General features: G+C 48.4%; 1 protein-coding gene across 1 annotated transcript in view; it reads left to right on the forward strand.

The window, feature by feature from the left end:
• Window positions 1-20389, forward strand: part of Csmd1 (CUB and Sushi multiple domains 1) — a 1338703-nt gene extending 1318314 nt beyond the window's left edge. The window contains exons 60-70 of the mRNA XM_071609340.1: window positions 1114-1287; window positions 1524-1697; window positions 2763-2836; window positions 5185-5296; window positions 6685-6864; window positions 8092-8136; window positions 10830-10991; window positions 13202-13314; window positions 14004-14091; window positions 16990-17122; window positions 20230-20389. Of these exons, the coding sequence (XP_071465441.1) occupies window positions 1114-1287; window positions 1524-1697; window positions 2763-2836; window positions 5185-5296; window positions 6685-6864; window positions 8092-8136; window positions 10830-10991; window positions 13202-13314; window positions 14004-14091; window positions 16990-17122; window positions 20230-20389 (1415 nt within the window). The remainder of the gene's footprint in view (window positions 1-1113; window positions 1288-1523; window positions 1698-2762; window positions 2837-5184; window positions 5297-6684; window positions 6865-8091; window positions 8137-10829; window positions 10992-13201; window positions 13315-14003; window positions 14092-16989; window positions 17123-20229) is intronic.
• Window positions 20390-20959: the final 570 nt, after the last annotated feature.

The following is a 20959-nucleotide window of genomic DNA, read 5'->3' on the forward strand; positions in this document are numbered from 1 at the left end:
GGACCTGGAGGATTCACAGAGACCCCGAGAACGTGGCTCCCGTCCTCCCCTGGCCCTGCCTGCTCCCCCGACCACCCTGCACTTCCCCCACGTAGAGTCCAGGGTTCTCACCATGGTCCTTTCCCTACCTGCAACTCCTAGCACTAAGTGCAGCCCCGGGTCAACGTGTGCTGGCACGCAGCCATGTGAGAGTGGTGTGTGTGTGTGTGTGGGGGGGGATTACCAGCACAACGGCCTGGCGTGGGGCTTCCCGGGTGCTCCTGCAGACCGTCTTCCTCTTGCTGACACCTGTCACATTCATAGTCAGCACCGTGGTCCACAAGGCCCTTCCAGAACAGACTCCCCACCTCTCTGTCTCTTTCCCCTTGAAGTTTCTCTGAAGATTCACCCATCACCCTCTGTGAACTGTGGGGCTCATTCCTGATCCCAACCTGAAGCCTGTCCCATGTACCTGTCCACCAAACTTACACCTGTGGATTCTCAGGAAATACCTGTTGAATCTCTAGAGTAGGGAAGGCAGATCCATGCAGGCCCCAGGGGCCAAAAAAGTGGACATCAGGCCCCAAGACTGTGCCCCAGCCCCGGCAAGGGCTGGTCTGTAGGCCTCGTTGAACCTTCACGCATTCATTTTCAGGGTTCAGCAAATGGGTGAACAGGCTGCACCTTCAGGAAGTTATATGTTATCTTGAAATAAGTGAAAGGAGAAAATCTCACCATCTCTATGTATGAAACCAAAGGTGTCATTCGTGTTCTATGACCAAGTCCTCATTTGATTTGTCCCTGGAAACCAGCCCCAAAAGACACAAATGGAGTGAGAAAGTGTCTTCCCCTTTGGCCTGAGCACGTGGGGAGTGCTGTGTGATCCTGTTCCATCCTGCAGCCATCAGGCTTTGACTGCACGCTGCTTTTGTACACACGACCTAAACTAACTGGAGAACAGCTGTGAGATCTTATTACTGTCTTCCTCAGTAGTTCTCCTATTTGAAAAAGAACATAACCCTACATAGATGTCCTTTGAATTGGGGGAGAACTCAGCCCCGGCCGTGGGCACGGGCAGCCGTGGGCGCGGGCACCGAGGCGCTCAGACGTCTTACTGCTTGTTCTTGGATGCAGCGGTCCTGTGCAGCCAGCCTCCGCCGGTGCCGCATGGGAAGGTGGAGGGGACCGACTTCCACTGGGGCTCCAGCATCAGCTACAGCTGCGTGGACGGCTATCAGCTCTCCCACTCGGCCATCCTGTCCTGCGAAGGCCACGGGGTGTGGAAAGGAGAGGTCCCCCAGTGCCTGCGTAAGTTCCGCAGCGACACCAGTTCCACTTCTCCCAGAGCCGCAGTCACTGCACACACCATGGTGGCAACTTGAGGCCACAGTGATGTGCAGTCGTAGCCAAGTTACAACACGTAGCATCCTACACCGGGGTCGGCCTTGCCGGAGGGCAGGGGCTTTCCTCCAAGATCTGACAGACACTAGTACAGGTCTAGCTGACCCAGCCTCCAGGTGACATCTGCCGGTTGCTCTCCACAGCTGTGTTTTGTGGAGACCCTGGCACTCCTGCTGAGGGCCGGCTCAGTGGGAAGAGTTTCACCTACAAGTCCGAAGTCTTCTTCCAGTGCAAATCTCCGTTCCTACTCGTGGGGTCCTCGAGAAGGATCTGCCAAGCTGACGGCACGTGGAGTGGCGTACAGCCCACCTGCATCGGTAAGCAAAGCCCCAGGGCTTGGAGAGGTTTAGGCACAGGACACTGCAGTCCCAAACCGGGTCATTGGTGGTTCCAGGGTGCTCCACAAAAGGTGCCGCTCTGAGTAAGTGCTAGCGGCTGACCACCTGCAGCCCCTCCAGCCTGCACACAGCCATCCTCTGCCAGCACACTACCCGGTGCTCCAGCCCTGGCTACGCCACCCCGCAGGGAAGCCTCCTGCAAGATGGGGGCCTTACTGGTCCTTGAACAGCCTCCAGCCAGGCAGACTCACCCCAGGCTTGAGTTGATTTTGATCACTCAGTTTTACTGAGCTATTTTCCTGCAAATTTATAGTAAAAAAATAATGGCATTTAATCTTGGTTATTTTCTAAGAAGTCAAATAATATCTACTTAAAAATCAAGACAGTATTAGAAAAATTTCATTGAAGCATTCTTTTTCCTAATTCTGTTTATTGTCATTTGATTTAAACTGCTGCTACATGGTAGATATTCCTACACTGAAAGTATTTTTTTTTTCTTTCTTGTTATGGGTTAGTTGCTGTAGAAAACAAATTTTAGAAAGTTGTTTATTTTTTATTTTTATTTTACTTTTGTGAGCAGCAAGGAGCACCAGTGTTGCAGCAGGATAGCTTGTGACCACTCCTATCCTACGTGGTTGGCAAAGGTCACTGCTGGACAACCTTACACTTCCTTTTGGACCATTAAGTGGATTTCTGCTTTTGAAATTTTGAAAATTTACTGAAGAAATTTGGAAAAATGTCATGGATGACCAGATGAGATGACCATTAAATAAACCCTTATCATAATATTAATCAATGATTATCAGTGAAGGAAATTAAACCAGAAAAGGGAGAAGAGCAACTTGTTCTTTTATAGTAAGAATATACAGAGCTACTCAAAGTCTGCTAACATCAGAAATTAATATCTAAAGAGGTCTGATAGAGGAAAGTTGCAATTTACTTCAAGTTTCATGACAAACATCTCACATATTGTCAAACAATGTTTCATCAACTTTGCAAAATCTCTTAATATCAACGCTGCCATGTTTTAATTGTGTGTTTCAGATCCTGCACACAATGCCTGTCCAGACCCTGGTACTCCACATTTCGGAATACAGAATAGCTCCAGAGGATATGAGGTACTTCATTTTTATTTTGCATGTTTTAGTGGAAATATAAAGTTGAGTGGATTCTTAAACACATTTTTGCACTTTTATATCATATTTTGTTCATCTTATATTTTCCCAAATGAAATCCATTCATTGAGGATTTCTGCATGTATTTGAACTGTCAAATTCAGCATAGCCTATGGGACTTGGTCACTCCTGTAACAATGGCTATGTTAATTTCTATTTGAAAACATGCATAAGTTTGTATTTATTTGTCTGTTATGCTCCAAGGGAAGTTCTCAATTACTAATTAATTGCACATCAAAAACTCCACTTAATGGCTGGATAGAATGGGTGGATATTAAATTTTAGAGAGAAAAAAAAAAACACAGAAGAAATTACATTCCAGCCCCTTGGTCCAAGCTAATTTGTGATACCTGTTCTCTCCTGAACTCTCCAAACACCACGGCAGACGAACATCTGAACAGCACTTGTGAATGATCAGTTGGCGTTTAATAGAGAGCACATCAACACTGCGGTTAATATGCAGAAATGCTTAAAATGCAAGATAAGCTTGAAATAAGAAGTTTTCACCATCCTAAGAACCACGTAGCTCCAGGGCTGCTCTTCCTCGGCTGCCCCCTCCCATCTCCCAGGGACCCTAGTGTGTTGCTGTCTTACTCAGGCACACACTGCTAATTCCTGACAGCTCTCTGGCACTCCACAAAGAAGGTTCTCTCAGGTGCCGACAGGTGGAATCTAGTGCATTTTCTGTCATTTTGAGGTACGGCCTTAAACTTCAGGCCAATGCTTTTTGGTAAATAAACATTCAATGGCTAATATCTAGGAATATTATAAAATACTGTATGCGGACATTGCTCTCACTGACTCAAAACAAAAAATGAAATCTTGATCACCATTGATCACGTGGCTTTCAGACCTCGTGACCTGCAGTGCACAGTGGGTGAGAGCTCATGGTGCCCTTCATTAGCAGCGTGTAAGGCACGGACGACTTGCACCCCCTCTTATGGCCCAGCAAAGTGCAGCAACACGAGTGGAGGGCCGTATGACAACTTAGGGGACAAGACACTGTCTTTAGAGTGAGTGCTGAGTCCCCGAGACGCACCTTCCTCCCCTGCGTGCTGAAGCGCGACCCCCACACAGTGAGCCCTTTCAGTTCTGGAATATTCCAGGTATACTTTGTTAATCACGCCAATTCAGGGACCAGCTTCCTCTGCTCAGCCAGACCCGTCCCACAAGTCCCCGAGCTCCCAGGTTGGTGTGTGGCATCCATCTAGGGTGGTGTGGCCACCCTGCTAAAGTGCCCCGTGAGGAGGGCACTGCTCTTGCTTTCTGCCAGGGGAAGACGCTCTCCCTCGCCTTCCCGCTGGTAGGCTGCAGCGTGTTTGCCAGGAGCTCTGAGTCAGGCCACTGGGAGGCTCACCAGGAGACCCGTGGAGGCCTCCGAGGAGCGTGACAGGCCCACCTTTCTCACCACTAACCAGAGTTAGCATCCGGAGTTTAGACGGCTTTGGAATTTTTCTTTGTAAATTCCTACTTCACTTTTTCCATGCTAAGAGCGTCACCCCCACTTCTCTTCAGTGTACCAACCGTCTCCTCACATTTTCGTACAGTTGTTCCCAAACTTCCAGCAAGGGCTGCGTGGTCTCACGCCTGTGGGAGACAGACACAGAGGAATTAAGGGACGGCTGTAGGTTCTCAGAGCACATGTCAGGATGTGTGTCTGCGTCTTAGGACTCTTGCTTGGCCCATGAGGAGAGACTTGGGGAGTGGCCCTGAGTGCGGAGCTGCTTTCCCTGGCCGCGGTTCCCCCCTCCGCCCTGCTTGGTCTTGTGCTTCAGGTGTAAAGGGTCATGGATGATCTCCTGTGCCCTCCACACTTGCCCATTTTTTAGAAAAAAATATAAAAGTCACCGATCCCTGAGGATTTTGGATATTCTGAAGCAACAGAAAGATGGTCAGTGGACTCCTTCAGAGCAGGAGGAAGTCGGCACCCTAGAAGAGTTAGCAAAAGTGATTTTCTAATAAATATCAATTGTTTAAAATGTGAGTGGCAGGAAAAAAAGAAAAGAAACTAATAGTTATTACAGTCTAGGAAGCAAGAGCCCTGAATTCAGAGAGAAAGTGTGCTCTCTTTGCCCAAACAGCCTCCTAACTTTCCGTGGTCTAAGATCTTACTCCACTCGCTGATGGTCTCTGTCCTGAAGGATGTCCGACCACAGTGGGAAGCGCAGGTAGCTTCCCACAGCTGCTCAGGGCAGGGCGGAAGCTGGCTGGCTGCGTCGCGTGGGCACCTGGGCTTGGCTCTGCATGCCGGGCCTGTTCTCTGCCCCTGACGCCTCCTGGTCTCCCTCCAGGTCGGGAGCACGGTGTTTTTCAGGTGCAGGAAGGGGTACCACATTCAAGGCTCCACCACGCGGACCTGCCTTGCCAACCTGACGTGGAGCGGGCTGCAGACAGAGTGCATACGTAAGTGGGCCTCTGCGCCACCGGGCACACCTGGCTGCCATCTGGGGAGGGCCTGCCCTGAGGGGAGCCAGGAGCAGTGTCTGTGTCTGACTGGACAGAGTTTCCTGGTCCTGAAGTGCGTGAGTCTCACGGTTGGGGACCTGGAGCAGCAGCAAGGCCAGGACCTGGGTGGTGATGCCAGTTCTCAGCCCCAGACCTGTGAGTCAGAAACTCTGGAGGGAGGTGGGCCGGGAGTCTATGCTTAGCGAGCCTTCCAGTTAACAGTACCAGGCTAAAGTCAGAAGTCCTGGCACCACACCCCTTTCTCCTTGCTTGTAAGTTGACCTCGTGTTTAGTAGGTCATGTGATATGTCAGAGAACAGTATAAATGCTTAGGCTGTGTTTTTGTGATAGAAACGAAGAGTGTAAGAATGGATCACTGAAATAGCTACTTGAGGACCAAATTTAGTTTTGTGATTTGATCATGAGATTTAGAGACAGTGTTTTGTGGACAAATAGTGAATCAGCCCTTCATTTCCCCACCATTAATCTAGTGAAATGCTACATCTTATCTGGCTTTAAGCATAAAGCATCAGGAGAATGTTATGAAAAATAATTTTGCTAAAATGTAAGGTGTGATTTTCTGTGTATTTATCAGAATTATCACATGTGTGGCTAATTTAAAGTGGCCATCTCTACATCACTGCTCAGATATGTGGCCAGCATACGTATGTGTACGTGCATATACTCAAGTACGTGCCCATTGAACTGTGCCTCTCTAGGTAAAACGGAACTTCAAGAACTCATTATCTTGAGAGCTTGAAAGCCTGATAAGATGTGAAATATCGGCAATACTTGAAGCAATTTCATTTATAGTTTTAAAATTGTAAACTTGTTTTATAATAATCTACCAAGTTTTTAAATCTGAGACATATGGGTAAACTTTATAAAAAATAAGGCTATTTGGAATATATAATAAGCATTACGGTCTCATCTATTCTTAAATTATATTTGTAAAGAAAATGGGAATCTATATTTTAATTAAGTCTTTAAGTGCACATCAACTCTTTACCGCTCACTTAATTGAACAATAAATTTGCTAGTTGCCACTTGACAAGAATCAAGGTATGTTTAGAGTATGTGTCAGCCTGTCTGAGTTAGTTTATAAGACCAGTCATGTAAGGGTTTTAACTATTATTCATCTTACCTGCATATCAGAGTGTCCCGTTTATTCCAAAGCTAGGATCTCTCCTCTGAATCTCTACATGTAATCATGTGTATATGTCATATGTGAAATCACCCGCCTCACAGCCGTCTCTGACGTGCTTGCTGCTTACCTCTTGGGATGCATGTGTGAGCTTCGCAGTGAGGCGGTCTCCGTGTTCCTAACGGGATGAATGCCGTTTCAGCTCACGCCTGCAGGCAGCCAGAAACCCCGGCGCACGCGGACGTGCGGGCCATCGACCTTCCTGCTTTTGGCTACACCTTGGTGTACACCTGCCACGCGGGCTTCTTCCTTGCAGGTGGCTCTGAACATAGGACGTGCAAGGCAGATATGAAGTGGACGGGGAAGTCACCTGTGTGTAAAAGTAAGTCATTGATCACGGCGTGAAGGCACATTCCTGAGAGCAGGGAGGAGCGTCCCTGCCCACCAGCAGATGAGCAGCTCTGAGGCCCAGGAGCAGCGGCAGGAGGAGGTGTCCTCAGCCAGCCTCAGCACACTCCGTGTGCTGAGCTGTGTGTGCCTGTATGTGCATACAGTGAGCGAATGATGTATACCTCAGGGTTACATGGACATAGAGACTTTATAATTTGCTATCTACATTTTAAGCAAAAGAGAAATGCTATGTGGCTGAAGAAAAATATTCTGAGTTAAAAGAAAAAATAATAGACAATATATTCTCAGAAAATGTGCTTCTTAAAACTGAAGATGCATAAATAAATATTACCAAGTGTCTGAGAATGTATAAGTGAAACTACCTGTGTTTTTGAATCCATAAGCTGTTTGGTGGTGAAGTAGATGTTTATATATTCTTAACATTCGTTCTATTTTTTGAAGTTACAAAAGCAATTAGCATGAAAAGGATGCTTTAATTACAGATTTGTGTGTTTACAAATGAGAGTAACATGTGAGTCAGAATTGCTGGCAGCAAACCTGTCACATTCTAACCAATGTGGTTTGCGGATCCGCCTTGCGTCTTGGACAGCAGGAAGCAAGTTTGTGGAGTACATCAGTCTTGGCTTCCTGGAGCACATTTACTCAGAGTCTCAGGTTAAGGATTTTAAAATACACCCCTTGGCCCTTCCCCATCAGAATAGAAGAATACGAGCTTTTAAAAATCATCATTTGTAGTTTGACCTGTAAATATAAAAGCTTCGAGACAGTAAAGTAAGTGTAACTCAATAGACTGAATGAACTCCGTCTTCTTCCATGCCAGAAGATTTGGGGCCCTGGGACACCAGAGGGTTGGAATCCTGGACACCTCAGGTAGCTGGCCCTAGTGTGAGGCGGTGTCCCCAGCAGGGTAATAGAAGGCTGACCCAAGCCACCCTCATTTGCAAGGCTCTCTGTTGTAGCACCTGAGTGGATTTGCCCATGAAGTGGGTGTGCAAGACTCCTCCTGTGGAAGGCAGCTCTCCACGACACACAGGACACTGTTCACACATGGGCCTAAGATGCATATGGATGCGACAGTCGTATTTGGTACATTTAAAAAATCTGGAGAAAGGAAAATTGCTTCAATTTGACATTTTTTTTTCAAACTTATTAAAAAATAAATGTTTTTGAAAATGATAATTTGTCTTTTTACTTGTAGGTAAAGGAGTGAGAGAAGTTAATGAAACAGTTACTAAAACTCCAGGTTTGTATACCAGAACAGTTATAGATTTCAATCAAATTAAGTGATTTGTTCTCTCCTTATTTTGCACAGTGAAACAATTCTTAGCATTTAAATTTCTGAATCCATTACACGGGGCAAAGTAGCATTCTGATGATTTGACACCCCACACCTGCGCAGATTTCTGTTTGATTTGCTGCAGGGGTTTGTGAGTGGAACAACACTGTGTGCAAGGGCAGCCCTGGACATGCTTGCTCACGATTTGCTTCCACAGAGGCAAAGGACAGGCTGAGCCCACGCGTGGTATGATGGAGAGCCTTATAAATAGGGTTGCAGTCCTTCCTCTGTGTGAGGGAGCTAGCCCCAACCAAGCATGATGGTGTGCACTGTCACCAGAGCAGTTCACACGGGCAACCCCGTCTTCCAAGGACCTGCATGATCCATGATTTCCATATCTCTGCCTTCCAGCAAGCTCATCATTGAGCAAATGCCCCACATGGCCTGTCACCATGTGGGGCATTTGCTCAATGCATCAGGCAGTGAATTTGAAAGGCGCAGTCCTGATCCTAAGAGAGGGCTTCTGTATCTGACATCATTTGGCAAGGTGGCTCTGTGTTACGGATTTGGATACTATTTAAATCAAACAAGTATCCCCAAATTTGTTTGTTTTTTTAAGCATAAATAGTCTTTGTAAACATATGAGGTCAATGACTAGTATTTTCCTTACTTGGGTATTAATGCTGGTTTCTTGGACATGATGCTCTATTTTGACATCAGTGTGGAAGGAAACTGGTAATGCTGTGCCGCACAGTCAATTCTTAGGTGAGGCAGATCGCATGATAGAGGACTCTCTCCATCCTACACAATGAAGAACATAAAATCATCTTTCCTCACCATTTCATTAAAATATCACAAATCAAGTACAAGCCACACTTTCTTTAACAGAAGGAAACAGCATTTCATTGTCATGTGTTTCTTGTTTTGTGTTTAAGATATTTAAATATCTACATGTGCTTTTTGTAGGTGCACACATTATTTTCAGGGTAACTTTTCTCCTCTCTGAGGAAGTGCTAACTAGATACGGTTCTTTATCATGGTGGTCCACACTAGGTTCTTTATCATGGTGGTCCACACTAGCATGGCTCTGCTATTGGCTGGGTGTACTGGCACACTACCCTCAGGAACTCAAGTGGCAAGGACCCAAGGAGAATGCTACCCCATGACTGATGGTCATGTCTGAATACAGAGAGGTGGCTCTGAAGCCCCGGTGCTACCTTAACCTACCCAGTCAGGGATGCCCACTACTGGGAGACACCCTCAGGCCTGGAGGGAAGGGGTGCACACATTAATATTCTCAGCTGAGTGTTACAGAAACCAGTCTTGAAAAACAATCTGGGCTATTCTAGAGGCTGTTGGTTTTAATAAATTAAACATTTGGGGGTTGCCAGTTAAAATCAGGGCCTCTGCAGCCACTGTTTAATGTCAGTCATCTCCAAGTATCTCAGATACTTGTGCTGAGACATCATTTTAACTTAGTTTTATTATTTGAATGTCTTTACTGTAAGCTGGGTTTCCACAAAGCCATGGAAGCCTCACTCTGCTCTCGGGCTTCTCCTACTAGGGTCTTTGCAGGCTGAGCTTGTCCAGGGACACAGGAAAGTGGCCAATAGGCTGCAAAAAGAAGCGGGGACACCGTTGTGACTTCATGATTTCCACTTTATTAGATTTACTGAAGATATTTTTAGAGAGAAGTGAATCATTCTTTCTACCTAGCAACTGAATGTGTTTTGACCAGTTCTACTTGCAGGGAACTTGTTTAATTGAATTTTTTTGCTACATCATGAGGAGATGTACCTCATAAGGGAGAGAATCTTAGGGAAACCCTGATGTGGACCTTTACATTGTAATGCGTTGATGTTTAGGTCGACATTAGGAAAAAGGCAGGATTTTATACATAATTGCTACCTGAGATGTGGAAGATAAATGTAATACTTTTTATAAATTGTGAAAATAAAATACGTCAGGAACCTCTGCATGCATTCCTGACCCAGATTCATCTGTTTAAAAGACTCCATGCCTTTTATTTCTGAATTTAGTAGACATACACAAAAGAGGCAGCGGAGGCGACCACTTCTCCCTTTCTGACTAATGTTGGGATGTTTTGCAGAAGGAGACTCAGGTAGAGCAGAAGAGCATGGGGGAGAGCGGTCAGCTGCACTTGCAAAGCAAAGCCCTCAGTGAAGCAAGGCCCCTGTCTTCACAAGCTGGTGCCGTCCACGTGCTCGGAAGCATGAGCTTGTTGAGGGCAGGCGCACCTCACAGATGACATGAGTCATTCCCTCTAAGTGTGTGTCTTCCAAAGAGCAGACAGGGTGCTAGTGAGGTATCAGCGGGAGTCCAGGGGGCAGTGAACACTTTCCTACTGAGCACAGGAAAATGACGCTAGCCTTGGTAGAACCACCTCCCAGGCCCACACTGTGGAGGTCCGCCTCGCAGGCTCCCGGGCTCCCCTGCCTCCGCAGAGCAGAGCTGTGGCCTGCACAGAGCAAGGGCTGTCTCTTCTGACCGCCACGCACACTGTGTGAGCACAGTGCCCCAGGTGACCTCCTTGCTGTTGACGGTCATCTCTCACGAGCAGGGTTAGGCCGTCTGAGCTTGAAATGTCCACACAGGTGTGTGTGTGTGTGTGCTGACGTCATCTGTTCCCTTCCCTGCAGTTCCTTCGGATGTGTTTTTCGTCAGTTCGGTGTGGAAGGGATATTATGAATATTTAGGAAAAAGACAGCCTGCAACTCTAACCATTGACTGGTTCAATGCAACCAGCAGCAAGGTGAACGCGACCTTCACGGCAGCCTCGCAGGTGCAGCTGGAATTGACAGGTAGGCGCTGAGGGGCTTGGTCAGGCACCCGGGAGCAGCGGTGGGGCCCTGCCTGTCCCGGGGCTCGTGGGTGGGAAGTGCTTGCTCTTGCTGTGGGGGCTTTGCAAGCACAGCGTCTCAGCAGCCCCCGACAGCGACGGCTGGTTGACACAGCTTGCCCTGGTCAGGAGTGCAGAGCTCCCACAGTGGAGTGCAGAGGGTCAGCAACGTGCACAGCACTGATCCAGGGCCTGTGGGTCACATCCAACCCACGGCGCTGAATTCCACTCTCTTCAGGTCCTCTGACTCACGTCCTCCTCCCCAGTTTTGTCACCACCCGTGACTAAAATGACAATATTAGTAGGAAAACAAGCTCTGATTTCTATGCCAGCACATACATGCTTCTTAATTTTAAGCATGTCTTATCTATTGTCTTTTTCATTCTTACATAAATCCCATGGTGCAACATCCCTTATGTGATATTGTATATGACACACATACGTGTGTGTGTATATATATATATAATATATATATGCGTGTGTGTATATATATTTACTGACTTAAAAGGGAAGAGAGAGAGAGAGAGAGTTGGTCTCAGGAACGTTAAGTAGCTTGCCTAAGGTGATATGTTAAGTAGTCGTCAGAGGCATAGCTGAACTGACAGTTAGAATCTGAGCCCTGCTAGGAACAGACACGTTCAGCTTCCTTCATACTTAAATGTAGTGATTTTAACCCCCCATTCTTGTAACTATATACCATATGCCATAAACTGACTCCCAAAGGCTTGAGAGTCTCCCTGAATTACCCACAAGAGGCAGCCCTGGTTCTGAACACCAAGCTGTCTCAAAATGCCACACCTCCCCCCCACAGTAGGTGACTCATCCTTGGGGTCAGGTTCCCCACCCCTCACATCTCACTTTACTGTCCTTGGATAGGAAAACATGTAAAATAGCCCATATGCTCTGCATTAGGAAAAAGAAACTGTTCCCCACCTCAGATGTCCACAGGGTGTGCCCCTGGGCTCCTGGGCTGGTGGCCCCTGGGCTCGTGGGCTAATGGCCCGTGGCTCAGGACCCCACACTCCCTTATGCTTTGCCCATGTGAACGAACACATGACTCAGAGCAGGTATTGAACATCTAGTTGTGTCAGAATAAACTAAGGAGCTTTTAAATATTTACACTCCTCAGCTCCAGCCACATAGTTTAGATCTTTCTTCTTACAGAACCAGAGATTTGAACTTTCCCCCAAAGAACGTGCCCCCAGGGGACTCAGTGCCCCCCAGACTCTGGATCAGTGTTGGGGGGCCTGTGGTTGCCCCAGGGGAATGAGTCCCAGGACACAGACTCCACCACGCAGCCTGGCTTGAAAGAATGGGTGGGGCAGGAAGGGCAGCGGACACTGTGGTGCCCACTGGGACAGCGGGTTGGTTTTGCTGCTGCTGTTTAACCCTGGTCCGCTCTCAGGAGGTGGTTGTACCTCTCCCGTGGCGGGAAAAGTCGCCCACAGGAGAGGGCTGGGGTTGGACCCAGGCTCCCTCCTGGTGTCTGCCAATGGACGCTTTCCTGGCACTTTCCGGACGGCTCCTCTGGGCGGAGTTAGTGGGAGCCCCCTGCAGCTTCTCTTGGGAACTCCGCACCCTTGCCTGCAGGTGGCGGCAGCCCGCGTGTGCAGCGCCTGTTTCTGTGCTGGTTCTCTCCTCCCGTGGTGGGAACTCACCGCAGGTGCAGCCCACCCCCTCGACAACCCGCCAGTCGTTGCCCTCCACCCGGTGTAGCCCCCAGGAGTGATGTCCGTCCCCCGTGCCCCTCTCTGTGGCTGGGCCGGCATCCTCGCTGGCCTCCTGAGCTCCTCCTGCAACAAGGGCCCACGGCCTCCCTCCAAGTAGCTGCATTTGTGTTGCGGTTTAGGTCTGTGTTTCCTACATATTCCTGCCCCCAAAGTCAATAAAATATGGATAAAAAATTCTGGATCTTTTAGAAGACTCAAACACACACTCCTGTCCTTCCTGGCCTGGTTCAGTGAGGTGAACCAGGTCCATTAAGGACTCTCACGAGCTGCCAGTGTTTTGGGGGGAAGCACTGAGGCTAAGACTCAAAACTAAAACCAGGACTTCTGTAGGGTTTCTGTGAGCTGGGGCCTCGCCCGCTCTTGCTGTGCTCAAGTCCGTGGCTAAGTGGCTGCCGGTGGCCCTGAGGATCCTCCGGCGGGACTGACGCCTGTCTTTCCACAGGTGTTTACAAGAAGGAGGAGACCCACCTGCTCCTGAAAGCTTTCCACATTAAAGGCCCCGGAGACATTTTTGTGAGCAAGTTTGAAAACGACAACTGGGGTCTCGATGGCTACGTAAGTGCCCGCCGGAGGCCTCCTCGCACCCCGTGCTCTGGGCAGGGTGGGGGCACCCAACTGAGCAGAGAAGTCACTCTGTCCCTGGAGACCTGGGGTCCCGTTGGCAGCAGGGCCACTTTACCCCTCATTTTATAGTGGTGGAGACCAAACTCAAAATGAGAATCGTTGGCCAAGAGCAAAGCAGCCGTTCTACCAAGGACAGAGCAGGGCTGACCACGGCTCTCCCCGGAGAGCACCGCAGCCACCCATTGTAAGGCACCGTGTGGCCACTCTGGGAGTCCTGAGCCGGCATTCCTGGTGGGGAGGTTTCCTTAGCACCTTCTTTGCGAGTCATCTTGCTGTGTCCTGGTCACGTGTGACACGGGCACACAGCCTCGTGAGGCACACAGGCCAGTCGCTGGGCCTGCGTGAGTGAGTTTCCCATGCGGGAGCTGTGATTATTCATCCGTAGCTCCATCTCCCTGTCACAAGACAGTTACCACACTGCCCTCTCAGGGGTCAGATTGAGAGGGTCAACATGAATCCAAGTTAGTGGAAGTCCAGCCTGTATGACTTTCGGTTTCTAACTGTAAATATGCCATAAATGTGGGATGTGACAGCGACTCGGGACAGCAGTGACGACACTGAGGTCACCAGGACCCACTGGCCTCCTTTTCACATGTCTCCTCCCTCTTCCCACTTACCAGGTGTCCTCAGGACTTGAACGGGGAGGATTCACTTTCCAAGGTGACGTACACGGGAAGGACTTCGGGAAGTTCAAGCTGGAGCGACAAGGTAAGCTGCGCAAGGCCCCCTTCACTAAGGAGGAGCGCAAAAGGACATGAATCCCAAAGAAACCCCAGCAACACTCAGGAGGGCCTGGCACGTTCACAAACAAGACAGAAACAAAGCTGGGGATGATGCACCAGGTACATCACTGTGGGATTAGCATCCTTCTGCATCAAGAAAGGTTTAGAATTAAGGGCACAAACAAAGATGGAACTCAAGTTAAAAATGAGCAACTCTACTACCCTAAGAAAACTAAGGGATGTTAAAAGTAAAAAAAGTCTGTATCTCTACAAAGTATCAATGGTCATATTCAGTTGCCAGAATGTGCAGCTTAAAGCACAGTGTTGGCTGATCCCAGGACACTCAGGCGTGCAGTTCTGGGGATGGAGAGTGGATACGCAGGACTGACAGTCCTCTCCTCCAACAGCCTCTCTCCAAAATGTTTGGCCTGCGTGTACGAACCCTGTTCTTCCCACCAGGTGCATCTGCAGGGGCTCCTTCAGTAGTTCAGATAGCTCGTGCACGCCACCTGTGGCCACAGGGGACGGCTTCAGCAAAGGCGTTTGGGGATGCATTGCATCAGGTAGGACACGGTGTACTCAGCGCCATGGGTCCAGCGAGTGAGGCCAGCACACAGGAGACCTGTTCACTCCTGGCAGAGCCTCCTGCCTTGTGTGTTCCTTCTCTTCTTCTGATTTTGACCTCAGCGAGGAGACGGGAAGGTGCAAGGCAAGGGCCGCTGCAGTGAATCCTGCCTCACTGATGAGCTGGCCAGGGGACGGAGGAAGAGCCGCAATTCTGTGGAGCACGGTGTAGCTGCGTGCTGAGGGGTCTGCACAGACATGCCCTTCACGGAGCCATAGGCCACGTGCACCAGTGCAGGGGAGACAGGTTGTATGGGGTTAGCACTGCGTTCCTGCCAGATGGTTGGAACTACATTATGCGCTGCTGGAAGAGGCTTCGGACATGCCAATTTATGAAGAGGAAGATTGACGTGCAGAGGCACAGGAGGGCAAAGCTCTGTGGTGGTGATCGCTGATGCACTCCTTCCCCAGGACCTAGCCTGAGCCCAGGGAGGCAAAGGGCAGGTTGCCAGCCTGCCAGTCAGCACCCTGGACAAAGGAAAGCCAACCGTGCAATGCCCTCTTCCACCATTCCAAACGCAGGGCACCATGGAGCAGAAAAACTTTAAATTATGATGCTAGCAATTAACTGGGATGCCAGGCCATCTTTCAAAGTGAACTCTGTCATCTGGGGTAATGGAATAGAGGGACCCCTTAGACCAACACTAACGATGGGAGACACTTTTCTTTCACCTTCAGCTAGATCCTGAAGCGGCGTGCTCGCCCTCTCCCAGCGGTACAGGTTGTCGTCATTTTCAGGACACACCACAGGCCTGGGGAGACCCTGTGGAGGGCCAAGTTTACTCACGCAGTGAACCAACCCAGACTACAGTGTGCTGTCACCCATTTTCTTGGCATTACTGTCTTCCCTTTTAGCCTAACTAAATAACAGCTTGAATTAACAAGTAACTTTTATTCTCATATGGTGATAAGCTTATTGTCAGGGAGAACAATTTGCTTCACAAAATAATTTGAATCTCAAACAATTTTCGCATTCAACTAATCAGAAAAGTCTGTTTAAGTAACATTTCAGGAAAAATCGTTCATTTAAGAGTGATAGCTACAAACCTATTTTGTGGAGAAAAATAACCATCTGGTTGTCTCTAGTCAGATAAACTGGAAAAAAATGTATCATCATTAAATGGATACTGAAGTCCAGTTAATTTGAAGACAATGTTAGTGGAAAATCTTGTGTGAAATAATCAACGTAAATTAATTGCCCTATTAAAATAGAATGACTCCCATATACAGAGAAGGAGAGAAGATGTGTGATCATCATGGGTCTGATAACTTACCTCCATCCAGACGGCAGAGGACTCCTGCTCCACAAACAGAGGAAGACACCTAACCACCAGCATGGCAGAGGATTGAGTGGACTGTTCTCTGAACATTTGCCAATGACCAACAAATGCCCGATAAACCCACATGTAGCCCATGACAGCCAGAACCAACAGGGGACTTCAATGGTCCCCAGGGCTCCAGCCCACTCCAACCACAGGAAAAAGTGGTGACTATTCCACCCACCCAAGTCCGACGCCCAGGGTGAAGGCTCCCCTTGGCTTGACTCTGTCCCATGCCCATCCCCTGGGTGCTCAGGTTTAGAGAGAAAAGGTACCTGTCATTTCCCTTTGCATTAAGCAACTTCAGGCAATGAGGCCAAATTCATTTAAAAACCTATTTTATAAAGAAACTCTTCAAGAACCAACAGCTGTCTTTGGCAATTGACAGGGAATCGGTGTTTGCTGGTCTGTTTTCCCCTGGCCTGTCTCAGAGCTCTGCAAGCACTGGCTCTGCAGACCAGGGCAAGGGGTGGAGCCTGTGCAGCCTCTGAGCTGCCCGCCTTCCCTCCTTCTGGGCACAGCGCGTGGCTCAGCACTTCTCTTGGCCCCTGCAAACTTGCACTGTGACGTCCAGCTGCAGCTTCCCTTCAGTCCAAGACTTTGGAGAATCTACATAGACAACAGATGCTTTGTTAGGTACTCCTATGTGCATAAAAACTATCACTCAAACAAAGGGTGCCTAGTGGCCCTTCATCTCCCTCACGTCTGCACTGGGAGACTCCTTCATAGCCCCCTCGGCTGTAGGTAAGGAATTGCCAGGCAGCTTTTGTATGTTGGTCATTAAAATGGACATTGAATCTCCAGAAAGAGTGTCAGATTCCAGTGGAAAGGAAATCCCTGCTTCTCACAGAGTTTGTGATCACTGATTAAATTTATCATGCACATCGCTTTGCTTGAGTCTGGTACAGTAACTGCACATTTTAACCCCTCTTGTCTTCCAGATCCCCTGGGCTCTGGTGAAGACCCCTCGAACCAGTACCATGGCACCAGCAGCGGCTCCGTGGCAGCTGCCATCCTGGTTCCTTTCTTCGCTCTCATTTTATCAGGGTTTGCATTTTACCTCTACAAACACAGGTACTGGAGCAGCATGGTCTACTCACAAATGTGCAGAGTGTGAAGTGTTGGTGTGAGCCACGGCGTGCACTTGGATTTCACGCATGTGTGTTCTGCATTGCTATGCTAGGAATGCTGTGTGCCAAGGATTTGTGTTGCTGGTTTCTTTTCCTTTGCTTGTTAGCTGTCCTCCTGTGTCAGAAGGTCACATCTGAGTAATGGGCTTTAAGAGAATAGGCCGAGAGGGGGCCTGTATTCCTTGACGTGGCCTTCAGCCTTCCGACAGAAGGGGAAATAATGCGCTCCGTGACCACTTTCCACCCCACGCATCTGTAACTCATGAATTGTTGAGCAATCTATTCCTTTAGCAGGCAAAAGTTGAGATCTTAACACACACTGAACAATATCATACTCACCATCCCTCTAGAATGTTCTGGGTATTTATTAATTTTTAAATACTGGTTAATTGAAAAGTGTCAGAACTTGGAGTAAAACAATTTTATTGAATTGAATCCTTTCCTTGGAGTCAATGTGGATGCATTTCGAAGGAAGGAAGGGAGGGAGGGAGGAAGGAAGGAGGTTGCAGAGTGATTATAAAGTCCTTGCTGTCCATGGGAATAATATGTTACTCTGAGGAATCTGGTTTATGCAAAATCATTCTAATCTACTGAATGAAAAGTATCATTCCCTAAAACTAACAACAAAATGTAGCAATCCTCTGGAACAAGGTAAAAGTATATTAGTTATGCCAAATATCAATTTATAAGACACACATATTTTCACTTAATTCTGGTTAAAACAAAATAAACCTAGTCCAAGGAAGGTTACATTTTAGTAACTTGTAGGGCAAATTTTTAAATATGTGTTTTCCTATAATTTAAAAAATCTATACAAAATAGTAAGAAGGTTGCTTCACAGTTGCATTGCACAAACAGTTTGCAGGTATACTAGCAGCACCTCTGGTTGGTAAAGTCTGTATTTTAAAAACACAGCTCAGTAAAAGAAATCTCAAGTGGTATTTACAAAATTATAGATTGGTGGCTGGAGTGTAGCTTGGTGACTTTGCATGCACAAGGTCTTGGGTTAAATGCCCAGCACATACACAAAAATGATTGGCACAACATTAATTATTATTATTTTTTTATTTTGAAGAAAAATATCCTGAGCTGGTGTGGTGTCACATTTGTGTAATTCCAGAGACTTGGGAGGATGTGGCAGGAGGATTGCAAATTTGAGGCCAGCCTCAGGACTTAACCAGATCCTGTCTCAAATAATTTTTAAAAGGTCTGAGGATGTAGTTCAGTGGTAAAGACCCCCTGAGTTCAATCTCCAGAACCTCCCTTTAAAAAAACAAGGAAAAAAAAATCCTGTGCACACTGGTCTGGTGAGCCTTCCACTTGGGATTCTGCTCCTCAGCTGGTGTAAGAGTCAGTCAGTGCAGACACAAGGGTCACAGCCTCATCCCACTCAATGCCGGGACAGGAAGAGTTTAAATTGATGTATCTTCTTTCACAAATTCTACTAGGCACTGTCACACCCCTGGGGACACAGCACTGATAATTCACACAGACTTGCCTTTGCTGGTGTGGCATCCACGCCACCCCAGGGAGAGGGTCTGCTCCATTAGAGCAGAGTCCCTGACCTTCCTGCCACCCAGTGGCGAGAGCCCTCTGCACCCTCTGCCAGCCCATGAGTCCCGTTAGATGGTGCCCCACACGTCAGAGAGCAGGCTTTGTTGTGGCTCAGAGATGAAGCCTTCCTACGGGCCTGAGCATCTCCTGTCCTATGGAAGGTTGACCCCGCACACTAAGCGTGGCTGTGTAAGGTAAAAGGACTTCCAGTTGCAGGGTATCCAGTGCACACCACCGCTCTTATCTGTCCACCCGGACGTTGCTCTGCTCATGCTCCGTGGCTGAGTGCCTCTGTGGAGGCCACGCATGGATAGCCTCAGACTGGCCACGGTGCCTGGGTTCTCTGTGGTCTGATGCCTCCTGTGGCGGGTGGGGCCCTGGCTGTCATCCTGACTGCCCCACCCGCCCAGGCTGCTTTCTGGAGCTGGAAGGCCACTCTTGCTCACTGCTCGCTTTCTAAGTTCAGTGTCTGTGACGTCTCTGGCTCCTGGGGCTGCTGAAATTGACATTTTGCTGACAGAGACCCATTTTCTGAGGTCACACACTTTTTATATGTCTTTTTCCAAATGAACACGTTGTAACTTGAGAGAAAATCAACAGAAACTCACTCAAGCAGAAGGTTTCTTTACATCCAGTCTCCCCTGGCTCTTGGCTGGCTTGGCTCTGGGAGTCCTGTTGAACTGGACTTCTGTCCTCACCTCCTGACACTGTCCTCTGCAGTTTCCCCTGGAATAAGGAAAACAGATGAAGAAGCCGGACCACTCGTGTTTAGATCTCTTCAGTCTAGACACCCTCAGTGCTTGTATCAAGGGTTATATGTGTGTGGGGGGGACTCTTTTCACCACCAAATATAAAGACATTTTAATAATAAGGGTAGCTTTGTTTCTAAAAACAGACTAATTTTTAACTCACTAAAGAAAAAGTCAAACTTTCAAAATAAATAAATTTGGTGAATTTAAAAAGTCTCCAGGGCTGGGCACCCCACAGGAGGACATCATTCTTATCATCATTACTGCACAGTAACAAAGTTCATTGGCTTCCCCGTGGCCTTGTGACTGCTCAGGGGCAGGTGACTGTCCAGACCAGACCCCACCTGCCTCCAGCCGGGAAGAGCATCCCAAGGAGCATTCCTAGGAAGCACCAATAATCATTTGATTTTGGAAATTGCTCCCATTTTTAAGCTCTATTATAATCCCAACTATTAGTGTGTGTGTGTGTGTGTGTGTGTGTGTGTGTGTGGTGCTGGGGGTTGAACCCAGGGACTTGTGCAAGCGAGGCAAATGCTCTACCAACTGAGCTGTATCCTCTGTCCCCATCCTTCAATTTTTTTTTTTTTAAAAGTCAGCTCTGGTAAGTGAGCAGGTGGCCCCCGGCCCCGTCCCCATCCTGCACACACCACTTCCTGTGCCTGTGGGCCCCTCCCACCCCCAGCCTGGCTGTTTGGCCTCTGTGACTGACATCAGGCCCCTAACTCTGCACTCTCTCTCTTCCCTGCAGAACAAGACCGAAAGTTCAGTACAATGGCTATGCCGGGCACGAGAACAGCAATGGACAGGCGTCGTTTGAAAACCCCATGTACGACACAAACTTAAAGCCCACAGAAGCGAAGGCTGTGCGGTTCGACACCACTCTGAACACAGTTTGTACAGTGGTATAGCCCTCAGTGCCCCAGGACTGATCCATAGCCATACCTCTGACGGACAAGCGGTGATTCCTTTGGTGCCATAGACCACTCTCCCTTCTCTCTTGCTTTGCTGCAGCGTCCTTTCCCATTGTCCACCGGTGTACATGCAGCGGGGATTCCACTCCAACGTGGCAGGGTCTTCTGAGGATCAAAATTCAAACACATCTCATTCCACACGTGGATTCGAAGCACCTGGCTGCACCGGCTCGAACCAAGGTCTCTCAAGGGAGCCTGCCGAGTCTCGGGGACACACCGAGCTCCATGCTTCAGTGTGGCTGGGAGGCCTTTCAATGCAACCTTCTGGCACGTGGATACATCCCTCGGGCGCGGTGACAAAATGGTAGCACCATGTTGTGTGTTGTTTGTTTTCTTTTCCACCCCCATGGACACAAATACTCTGAAAAGGAAAGGCTTCCTCCCAGGGGACAGCTCTCTGATAGATGCACACACCCACCAACGCTCCACTCTGCCCTCCCCGAGGTCTGACGAGCACGACGACCCCACGGCAACCCCGAGTGTCCATCACTAGGCACATCGGCACAC

This window comes from Marmota flaviventris, chromosome 3, assembly GCF_047511675.1.
Source record: "Marmota flaviventris isolate mMarFla1 chromosome 3, mMarFla1.hap1, whole genome shotgun sequence".
Lineage (NCBI taxonomy): Eukaryota > Metazoa > Chordata > Mammalia > Rodentia > Sciuridae > Marmota > Marmota flaviventris.